The sequence below is a fragment of the Colletotrichum lupini genome, chromosome 5 (genome assembly GCF_023278565.1).
Source record: "Colletotrichum lupini chromosome 5, complete sequence".
NCBI lineage: Eukaryota > Fungi > Ascomycota > Sordariomycetes > Glomerellales > Glomerellaceae > Colletotrichum > Colletotrichum lupini.
The window spans coordinates 1491608-1503663 of NC_064678.1; the positions used below are offsets into that span (position 1 = coordinate 1491608).

General features: G+C 43.4%; 2 protein-coding genes across 2 annotated transcripts; one reads left to right on the forward strand and one right to left on the reverse strand.

Annotated features, from left to right (window-relative positions):
* Positions 1–93: 93 nt before the first annotated feature.
* CLUP02_09849 (uncharacterized protein) lies at positions 94–8367 on the forward strand (the record flags this gene model as incomplete). Its single annotated transcript, XM_049288827.1, has 14 exons — positions 94–1302; positions 1357–1365; positions 1423–1606; positions 1687–1730; positions 1819–2910; positions 2967–3017; positions 3071–3568; positions 3624–3755; positions 3849–3942; positions 4007–4345; positions 4790–5055; positions 5109–5233; positions 5284–5709; positions 5763–8367. 14 exons carry the CDS (start codon positions 94–96, stop codon positions 8365–8367), a joined length of 7074 nt encoding a protein of 2357 aa, XP_049145971.1.
* Positions 8368–11600: 3233 nt separating this feature from the next.
* On the reverse strand, positions 11601–11765 carry CLUP02_09850 (uncharacterized protein; the record flags this gene model as incomplete). The annotated part of the gene is made up of 1 exon (XM_049288828.1): positions 11601–11765. A coding segment is annotated over one exon (165 nt), but the record flags the coding sequence as incomplete, so codon positions are not given.
* Between the last annotated feature and the right edge of the window lie 291 nt (positions 11766–12056).

Below are 12056 nucleotides of genomic sequence, written 5' to 3' on the forward strand. Positions count from 1 at the left end.
TTGGCTACCATAAACCACCTTCATCCCAAGAAAACCTTGTCTTTTGTCTCGATCCGTTCTACAACTTGTCTTTCACTACCTTGAAGAGCTACCATGGGAGATCATGGCAGCTCTCCAACATGCCTATCAGCAGAGCCTCATGGTCCAGCTGAAGGGAGCCACGGAACCATTCGAGACCACGCTGCTCACTATTTTGGTTGCATCGAGATCGCTGATCGAGTCAACTATCTGAGCCGAGAGAAAAACTCGGATCTCTGGGATCACGAGATTCAAATCGAGGCTGAGAGGCTGCAGCAACGAAAGCCTACCATCAGTGAGGACGAACGGCTAAAGACTGCGAAAGAAAAGGTTGAAGCTAGAATCAAGAGTCTCGCTGTGAGCATTGAAGCGCAATACAAGCGAACGGACATCCTTCGGAAAGCACTCTCGGAGGTGAGATGTCCCCAATGCAAAGATGAACCTCCAAACAAGGACGTAGAGGACCCGGCGAATCAACACCCTCAGTGCGACCTGGTTCATCTTGTATCTCACAGTCACGAGGAATGGAAGAATTCCGACAGTTACAAGAAGGGTATCGAGATCATCCAAGACTGGAAACGATACAAAGCATCATCGGCACAGAGTAGCGATGTTGAGGACGAGCATGTCACAAATAGTCCGAGTTTATTAAGCAATGGCCAGCTCAGATTGGCACCTGAGAGGGAAGAGGCTCGCAAGATCATCCGGGACGGTCATACCGATGTCGATTATGCCTTTGAAGAAGATGAAGACACACCCTCGTACGAGCTGGAACGAGATATGAACGGGTACCTCATCCAGTGGAAGATTTTAAAACCTGGAGAGTCACTCAAAAAGCTCGACTCGCACACGCCAATCAACATCTCCCCAACGTCGGTCAATTTCACCCCTCCCTTACAGCTCCCATCTCTTCCTCCTTCTCCTCGGCGAGCTCCTCGGCCTCGGGCAGCTAGAGCGCCGAGTGAAACTACAGTTCAATTCGAAGCTACAGACCACAAGCCAAAGGAACGTCCGACCGGGCCCAGTCGCTTGCGCTCTGGGACACTGCAATCCGCCTCCTATCTCGAGCCTTACACAGAACAGGAGAGATATCTGGAGCCGTTTACCGAGAACCTCACCGATTACCGTTTCAAAGGGAAGTTTCCTGATCAGAGACTGACGTTGCAAAACCTTCTCGACTCAGCACCGGAAAGGCCAGAGCCTCAGGACGTAATCCTATCTCGAGATCGACCAAACAAGGATGGAAGAGTGCGGTACTTCCATATACCGCATAACAACATGCAGGTGAGAGAAATCATCGCGTTCAAACGAAAGTTCCATTCTAATCTGATTTGATAGTGGCTTGAGGTATTTCGCGATCTAAGCTCCCCATTTAATTAGCTCACTGGGCTCATCCCGTTGCAGGAAGCCATCGCACGTTACTTCAACGAGGAGTGTCCACTGTCCGACGGAATTTACCGAAACCCGTTGAAAACGCACAGCCGTATGATCTTACGTCCTGAATATTGGAGAGGTCAACAGCATGGTGGCAGGCGCACGTTGGTACATGCTAGACATATGCGTGCTATATGCGAGCGTATCTCGTCGAGTAAGCCACTTGATTTCGCGATTTAAGATTGTCTCATCTCGTTAAAAAGATTTTAGACTTATACTGATGGTTTGAAACAGGGATCTGGGAGGTGGAAGACAACCCTGATAATCTTGTGCTATTTGTGAGTTGCGTGCTTGTGAAGTCGAGAAATGTTCAATGAAGCATCTGTTTTCTGAAGTGCTGAACTAATCGACGTCACAATCTGATAGATGCCCTACTTACACTGGGAGGAAGATCGTAAGCGTGACAAGATGGCTAAAATAATTGACAAGGAGTCAGAGAGAAATCGAGAAGAACATGAGAGGCAGCGCAATAAAGCCCGGGAACAGAGAGTAAGGGAACGTACTTACAAGCCAACCACTGCCAACGACAAGCAAGTACGCAACTTGCTCGAGCCCGATCTTTGCCGTATCAGGCACCACGATAAGGTTTCTCCAATACATAAGAGAAGCATCCTCAAAGCTTGGGAGAAGAATGCACGCGGAAAACCTAACGGCAAGCACGAGATGGTCGACGTTGCTAGTGGATTAGCAACGGGCGGCCTTGTTGAACATGAATACGGCAGTGATGGCCACAACCTATGGTCTGTTCCCAAGCTGAAGTGCTCCGACCATGGGAGGTTGCAGATTGAGAACAAGCTAGGTCAGTTTCTTTTGGACTCCGCTAGACTGTATGAGGCAATGTCCATGTATAGAGATCAGTGCCTGGTTGAGAAGTACCTTCACCACGATCCACCTCTACATCCCCGGCGCACCCTCGACCAGTCTTACTACTGGACTCTGAAGACAACAAAAGCGAGAGACAGAGACCAGGTTGTTTATCGCGGTACAACCATGGATGAGAGGAACATCCATAGATTTCGAGAACGCCGTGAAGATTCTGCACAGTCTTGTAAAGACAAGAAACCGTTTAGGCGCTTCGCTGCTCCCTCAAACACTGAGAAGAACCCCGACTTTGATGTTACGGACTCATCTGAAAGCAACTTTGGGCGTTACAAATGGGATGGTCACTGGACGAAGACCGACGAGGACGGTTGCGATCACTGTAAGGACGAGATACGCAAGGTGTCCAGGATTGTCATGGTCGACCAGCTGTGGATGTGGATCTTGGACAAGCGGACGATCATCACCAGTTTCCCGAAAAGATATGGCGCAAACAAGTCAGATCCCTCGGGGGTACACAAGTCGATACGCACCCGTATCAAGCACGCTCGCAAGAACCAGATTCGATCTGTCTTTGATGTGGCACTCATCATTCTCGATGAGTGCTCGAACACGTTCTTCGACAGAACAAAAACACCAGTGAGTACTGCAATGACCTCTTGTGCTTCTTGCCGAGTCCGCTAAAAATTGCTTAGGATCGACACCCGCAGGTCATGGACATATTCGCAGAGTCCATCGGCACTCTGGTAGGCTTACTTACTGGCTGCAACCACGTCAACTAGAACTAACTAGTACATAGCAAAACAAACAAACAGTCTCTTTCCAGCATTTATGGCACTGGACTGAGCAAGCCTCCAAGGTTTACCACTCCAAGTCAGCCTTTGAGGACACATCCCATCTCCACGTTCCGCTTCTCAACATCAACCCTGAGGGCAAGCTGCAGCGAGAAATAAAAGACATTATCGATGAACTAGACATCATGATACATGTCAATGGGAAACAAAGGGAAGTCATCAAGCGGTTCGTGAAGCACGTTGAAAATATCTACGACCCGAGTGGTAAATGGCGGGACGAGACACTCAGCCCGGATGGCAATCGGGACTACTTTCGTTCCCGGTCAATGTCGCGAAGCGGCGAAGACATCAGGTCTACGGAAGAGGCTAGGAAACAAGAGGAACGCGAGAAGGATGAGTTTACTTGGTTCCGCAAACAAGCATACGATCTCATATCAGATGTGGACGACCGAATGAACGAGCTCGAAAGCCTGCGCAAAAGCGCTGAGACTACATCGCAAGGCGTGGGTTCTTCTTTCAATATCTAGGTTTACACACACGCTAACCGAGAATATCCAGATCAAAGACCTTCTTGACCTGAAACAGCAGCAGGCTAGCATTCTACAGGCATGGCAGTCAGTCAGGCAAGCAGACGAAAGCGTTCGCCAAGGAAGATCCGTCATGATCTTTACGATTGTTACCATCATATTTGTACGTTAAGCTTCTTGCTTTCGTTCATTGCCCTCTCATTTCGCCATTTCCCCTTTCTGCATTGAGATTTTGGAAGCTAACATTGATGCGAAGCTACCGCTATCGTTCATGTCGAGTGTGTTCGGCATGAACAATAGAGACATTGGCGACACCAACATGTCTTTTGGAGACCAGGCGAGTTGGATGTGTAAGCAATCGAAATCCCAGCCATTGCTGTCAACTTCTCGCAGTGCACTGACAAACATCTCTAGTCCCAATATCCGCAAGTGTAATTTTTATCTCCATTGTGTTCGCCTTTTGGACTTACCCGCGCACAATTTTCTGGTCTGCATACAAGCTGTCAGAAACATGGATTCTTGTCACTTTCGGCTTCTATGCACTCTATCTCAAGATTGGAGAGTGGAAGAAAGACTGGACAACGAGCGATAAGATGCTGAAAAGACTTGAAAAGAAGGTGGAGGGCATGAGGAGCCAAGTCAAAGATCAACGTCGCGCCAAGCGCGAGAGGGCAGATGCCGAAGTATTGAAAAAGGCGGAGGAGACGGACGGCGGCCCAACAAAGTCTGAGTATTGCTTGCCGGAAAAGGCAGGTGATATTTGAGCCTTCTCTGTATTGCTATAGAAAGCCTAGAATCACTCAATTTCCACTAATATTCACTTGCTTTTCGTGACGTTTACCGAGCGAGGTATCCGGGGGCTCCAGAGATGACTTGCGATTACACGACCTCGACATGCTATAATGTATTTCCGTGTCAAGTCGCATGTGACGAAGCATTAGCAATGGTGTCACATTTTATAAGCCAATTTCATCTTGGGGACCGGGCTCTTGCGTACGAAAGCAAACTTGAAAACACCACGCATTGGAACAGCACGATATGTTGCGACGAAATCTGCAATGACGATCGATAATTTGCTGCTCTTCCCAAATTTGTATCACACAGAAATTTGAGGTCTTCGATGGCACCTCGATTTTGGCCCCGAGGAGTGAAAGTGCCACGCTTCTGAGAACCCCCGTAAGATGCATGCCGCACCAGGGCAATATGCCTCCCCGACGCCCTCAATCCCTGAATCACGGTCACCTCGACGTATCACGGCATTCATCACCATATACACACCGAGATACTGGGACATATGGTTTTGGCAGAAGGACCGTTGGTGCGTTAAGCTCGCCAGAGGAGACAGTAGAGATGGAGCCGGTGATGGAAGCGGCAATTGCGGTGGTGGTTATTCCATCAATGGTATGAGAACATTTTTGGCATTAAGAAAGCTTTCAAAGGCATCCGCGCCTCGAGGTCGAAACGTACGACCACTCAAAATAAAAGTACGGTAGCAGCTATTGGTTCAGGATAGTAGAATTTCTCTGATAGGGTCGCTTCGAGCTACCTGAGGGGCAGATGTATTGGCCAACGCCGCAAGCTGCATAAGAACACAGGCTCAGTACTGCAGCCTGATTGTTCAACCTCCTCAATATTTGCCAAGTTCACCCAGACATCTCCATTCCCGGAACCCCTCCTTAGTCTTGGTGCAGAAACCCTCAACGGGGCGACTTAATCATGGAGGCTGCTGGCCTAGCTTCAAGTATCCTGACTTTCATCGACATTTGTTACAAGGTAGCCAAAAGAACTTACGAAATTTACGAATCCGCGACGGGTGCCACAGCCGAAAACATACACGTAGGCAATGTCATCATCGACCTCGAAAAAGCTGCAGCCGAGTTGAGTCCAGTCTCCAGAGGACATGATGCGGAGTTGGCAAAGTTGTCAGAGCAGTGCCGAACCTTGTCAGACGATCTCTTGAAGCTTCTTGCAGGGCTAGAGAGGCGCGAGAAAAGGTTGTTCCAGAGTTTCAAGGCCGCGATTGCCGGTGCGCGCAAACAGAAAGAGGTCGCTTCGATTGAGAAAAGACTGGATCAGTACCGTCAACAGATTATTCTTCACTTGACACTCAATATTTAGTGAGTTAGCTCAGGAACCCAGCTAGAAAGATGCATGACTGACCATTTTGCAGCCGAGACCAATCGCCCATCAAGGCTCAACTCGAGCGAATACGAGACGATAGCAGTCGACTTGAAAACGAGCACGCTGCAAAGTTGGATGCACTACACAATCAACTCTCCGAAGTACTAGAGCGGATGAGAACTGCTAGCTCGAGACCGTTTTGGGATCAGCAAGTTTCAAACGACCGTGACTTCATAAAGACACTCTCGCCTCCTGTCAACGAACTTGACCAAGACGAATTTTTCGGAAAAGCCTCCCACAAGACACATACAGCCAACGAACCATCTACACACAACATTCAGTACCATGCGATTGTGGGCAATGATCTCAGAGATCTCGCAAGACTTCTCCATGACTTCAAATCGTGTGCCAGCACTCTCGAGGCAGAAAATAAGACACTTGACAGTTTGTACTTCGACGCGATATTTCAAAGAGAGAACAGCGTCTCCGATGCTGTATCAAACACTTTTGCTTGGATAGTCGATGGTTTCCCGCCATCCACCACTTCAGAATCAATCGACAAAAACGGCTCAAATTCTCCGAGAGAGTCTCGACGATCTTCCTTTTCTTCCTCGCCCAAATCAGAAGAAGAAGAGCTAGTAGATCACCATCGCATAGCTTTGGAGAAGCAGCTACTTGAAGAGACTCAAAATCGGGAGGCTATGTCTCAGAGCCTTCATTCCTTCTTGGCAGATGAAGGAGAGGTTTTCTTCGTCTGCGGGAAAGCGGGCAGTGGAAAGTCAACGCTCATGAAATTCCTTAGCCATCACTCCAGCGTAAGAGAAACGCTGGTGGATTGCGCCAGCAAACGAAAGCTTGTGATCGTCAACACATTCTTCTGGAGCTCTGGCGATCCTCTTCAGAAGTCTCTTGAGGGATTCTACCGCGCTGTTCTCTTTCATACTTTAAGGCAGTGCCCTGAACTACTTGAAACGGTCATTCCAACTCTTACTGGGATATGCTTCTCCCCTCTTTCAGCAGCCATATCACTCTCAGAGTTAGAGGCGGCCTTCAGTCGTTTGCAGTCATTAGAGAACGCCGCTAGCTATCTCTTCTGTTACTTCATTGATGGGCTAGACGAATATGAGGGAGATCCTCTTGATCAAAAACATCTTGCAGAGATGCTAAGAAAATGGTCACGGAAAGATAATGTCAAGATAATATGCTCAGCCCGGCCATCGACCGTTACCCTCGACATCTTTGGCGCCAGCAAGACATTCTTTGAGCTTCATAAGTTGACCAAAGCCGACATACACGCCTTTGCCGAGGATCAAATTGAAAAGTATCTGAGCGAGCCTACTTTCAAAAAAGTTCAAGCGGTATGTCTGGGTATGATTCACAAAATTGTGGAACGCGCCGACGGTGTGTTTCTCTGGGCAAGCCTCGTCGTCAGGGCTTTGTTGAATGCGGCTCTAGAACACGAAGACGAGTTTTCTATCCAAAAGAGGCTGGAAGAGTGTCCCAAAAGTCTCAATCAACTTTTTCATCAGATGCTTGACAGCATTGATCCATCTCCATCTGTGAGATTGCGGTCGACGATTCTCTTGCAGCTGTTGGCAAGCGAGCCCAGAATCCGTCTCAACGCCCTCGCGCTCTCGTGGCTGGACGAATCTCGTACTTTGCGATCGCTAATGGGTCTACCCAGGCGCTCAAATCATGACAAGTACACCGAGACTCGGATTGAAACAGAGCACAGGAAGGCACGAAGCCAGTTGCACACCTTGACAAGGGGCTTGGTTGAGATGGAGGCAAGTGAACAATTGGCATACCTCACAAGTACCAAACACGGCTGTGGGTCCTACTACCAAACCTACTTTTGCTTTTTCCATCGGACCGTCAGAGACTTTCTTGCGGAAGAATGGTTGCCAAGCCTAGTCCAACGGCCGCTCATAACAGCCGAGCAAGAGGCAGCAGTAAAGGCTGAGCTTCTGATAGCAGAGATTAGACATTGTCCTGAACCGCATCTCCATTTGTCGGAACATGCTTACCCTGGTTGTTACTTCAAGATGTTAGACTTTTTTGACTCTTTTCGATTCTCTCCAATTCAGCGTCTAGACTTTTTTACTGTACTGGTTCAGGAATTGGCTGTTGTTGTCTGCGGTAATCAACAACACTCCCCACCTTTCTTATCACAAAATATTCTGATTCCCAAGTCTAAGCAACAAGAGAAAATGGGTCCAACAGTATGGGAACCCTTTTCGTTTCTGCACTTCGCTGCGACTTATGGCATGGCTCAGTACGTCAAGACAACTGTGGCGAGTATGGACAATCCGACAATTGTTGATACATCTAATGTCAACCTTCTGATCACGGCCGCGTACTCGTTTGTTCCAGCCTTGGTAGATTTCTTGCTTCAAGAGGGCTGGCATCCGAATGAGCTTGTCACGGCTTGTGGTCTAAAATCGTCTCTGAAGGGCGAAAGATGCTTTGTATCTGTTTGGGAGGCCTTCTTGTACCGTGTCGCAAGTTTTCTGAGCGCATTTTGCGCTGACGAGTCTCGAACTCCTGTTTGGAAAGTCAGGGACAGAGAGAGTGTGGAGCTCTTGAACGATATGTTTTCAATGGTCGAAAGCTTTCTTCAGTCTGGGGCTGTTGGTATCCCTATTATAGGGTAGTTGGTTCGAACCGTAGTTGACGAAGAGATTAATTGAACTATATAAATATCTGCGTAGTAGGTATAAAAAGGAGGTTCTAACCGTAGGTTAGGCTAGCTACGATAATCGTAAATAGGGCCCCTAATTAGCCCCTACGCAGTCGGCTATATACTACGGTTAAATTAGACTTCTAATCCGATACTAACTTTCTCTTTTTTTTATCGATTTAACTACTACGGTTAGAAATATAATTCGACCTTAGGCCCGTTTACTAAGTCGTCTCCTTTTCCCTCTTTTTTTTACTCTTTTTATATAACTTATCCCTCTATTCGTATAATAACTTTTTTACTACCTACGAATTACTCTAATCCCTTATTTGGTACTACTTTTATAAAAGCGTTTACGAGGTTATTTTTATTATTAATTTAATAAATCTCGAGTATCTTACGCCTTTTATATAATTACCTAAGGGCTATAATATCGATTATAAGCCTCTTTTCCTTCGTCGTTCCTAATTTAATAAGGTACTTATATAGCGAGTAGGAATTTATATAAATAACTATTAGAATAGGTAAAAGGCTAATTCGATCGGTAATCTTCCTTAGGGTTATTAAAATTATATAAGAGAGGTTAACGCCGTTAATTATATTATAGACCTCTAACGCTAGTATACTTCTTATTACCTATTTACTTTTAGTTAACGAGTAGTAGATTATATTACTATATATAGTAAATTCGCTCTCGCCTATACTCTTATTAACTAAGATAATAATATACCCTAATTACGAAGTAAGGTCGTTATTATTCGTAAATAACTTATTAATAAAGACGTAGAGCTTACTAATCGCGAGGTCGATTAGGTAATAAATAAGACCTTAATCGAGATTCGTCTATTACTACTTAAGCCGCTTATTAAGTACTTCGACGTTTTATTTAGTTAAATCTATAGCCTATACTACCCTAGCGCAGTTAAAAGTTACCTCGAGCTAATAAATATTCATAATATATACCCCTCGCACGAGCTTAGCTTTATATTACTTTTTAACGTTAGTTATATTTAGATTAACGAGGTTAATCTTCTCGCCCTACCCCTTTTATTAAAAAACGACGGTTTCCCCTTTAATTATAAAAATCCCGCTATTAAATACTAGGGGGGTATTTATTATAAAAACCTCTTTTAGCTTTATTACGAAGCCCGCTTTCTAGAGCTCCTTATTCTCTTTTTTTATAAAGTTAATATTAAATAGGCCTAATATATCGTCAGTCTATATTCCGACGATCCTAAATTAGTTACCTTCGTACTCCGCAACTAGTAAGCACGGGTCGTACGTAAAAGTAATTATTAATAGTTAATTAATATAAAAATCGTAGTAAGTAGCCTACTATTAGGTGCCCGATTCTACGAGCCTATATAGTAGCTTAAACACTTTAATAATCGTACTTTCTAAGTACTTACTAGCTATTTTTTTTAGTAAATAGGCCAGGATTTTCCTTATAAGCCCTGTGGCTAATTAGGTATAGGCCTAGGTAATATCACGGCTCTAAATCTCGTATCCCTTCTTCCGTAGCGATACTATTAGTACTATTATTAATCGTTAGCTATAGCGTTATATAGTAGGTAATTATATAAGTAGCGTCGCCTTTTTAACGTCGCTGTACCCCTAAATTACGTATTTAGACTTCTCGTATAGCTAGGGTATTCCTTTCCCTTTAATCTTACGAACTATTCGTAATTTAAATATATAGAGGTTTATATATTTTTCTAAGTTATATAAGATAAATCGATAGACCCCTCGATCGTAAAGAGTATCTATTTTAATAAGATCTAATCCCTTATACGGCTTTTTAGTAGTTATAATTACGCCTTCTTTACGTAATTTAACTATTAGCTCGAAATCGGCTTTTTCTTTTACTATATAAAAAGTGTTAATTACCTCGTCGTTAATAATAAATTACCGCGTTAGGGCTTGCCGTCGTAGTCTTTTGCGACGTCTCGCTAGTAATATTAGTACCCTTTTAGTAATTTCCTCTTCCTCGTCGTCTATTAGTACTATTATAACGATTTTATTAAGGATAATTTCTTATACCTCTGCCGCGGGTTATATAGTTTCCCCTAGCTCTTCTTCTTTTTATAAGTTAGAAATTACCTCGTTAAGATCTATATAGTACGGTCTAATTATTATAATTAATACTTTAAGTAGCTAGTCGCGATCTCTCGCGACTATATAAGAGCGCTCGTCGATAGAAATTAACTTATATAGCCTAGCCTATTATTAAGTAATTTCGCGCTATACTTATATATCCGAATTTAGTAATATATTTAAATTATCCCCTATATCGGGCCTATTACGCATAATAATTACCTCGTTAACTTATTTTCTTATACTTACCTCGCCCAGTACCCGTATTATTTTTTTAACTACTTAGGCTCGTTAGCTTATACTTAGTAACGGTAGCGAGGCTAAGGTCGTTCTTAAATATACTCTAAATACTAATAGCGTTAATATAAGTCCGTTAGGCCCTATAGTATCGTTATAGTATTTAAGTACTATTTAGAGGTATTCGTCGTTAATAAAATCCGGATTTTCCTTTTTAATAATTCTAAACGCCCTTTTTAATTACTAGTATGCCCTCTTTACTTTTCTAATACTATAGTACGCTTTAACGGGTACGACTTTTAGCTATATACTATAGGCCGTCGTATTATCCCTAAATTCTACTAACTTAAAGCTAGTATTAGCGTCGGTTCTAATACCGTCTAGCGGTCCCTAGTATATATCGATCTAGCTTTTTTATAGGGCTGCCCATACTATCTTTACTTATAAATCCCGGAGGAATTACCCTACTTAAAAAGATATAAATACGTCGATTATATATAATACTAGCCGACTATTTAAATAGAAAATATCGACGACTATTTCCTAGTTAAAGTTAAGCTTATTACGTAATTTAAACTTAAATTTATATAAGCTCTGCGCATTTATTTAGTATTAGTAATATACTTTCGTTAACTACTTTAGCGCCCCTATTTCGATATTATTATTACCTAATTACTTTAAGAGATTATATAGCCTCGTAACCGACGGGTACCCGAATCTTTAGTATAATCTTTTAAGCTTACTTTCCGTTAGGTAATTAATCGACTTCGTATCGTTAGTAAGCTTTATAAACGTATACCCCTATTGTCGTTTAACTATCTCGAAGTACTTACTACTAGAGATTCTATTCCTCGTATTATCGAATATAATACCTAGTTAATCTATATCTTTTAAATATAAGAGAAATAGGGTATTAATAGGTAAAATATAAAAAGTTATCGTTCCGAAGTACGTCTCTACTTTTACTATACCTAGGGCGACGATTTCCTTACTTAGGCTAAAACTAATCTTCGTAATACCCGCCGTTAACGTATTAAGCGTTACTAATACGATCTTTTATAGCGCCTAGAATTACCCTTTTCTTCTAGTTAACTATTATAATACCCTAGTATTTAGGATAATCTTATAAAAATTATCTAAGCCGTACCTTTCGCTTACGTAAAATACTTATACGAGCTTAGTATTTAAGGGATCTAAGTAATATAAAAAAGACCCCTCTAGCTACCCCTAGATTTACTTAGTACTATATTCTTTTTTTTTAAATATTAAGAGAGATAGCGTCTTCTCTTTAATCGTTAAGAGAATAGGCTTTGGCCCTATTAAATTCGCCCT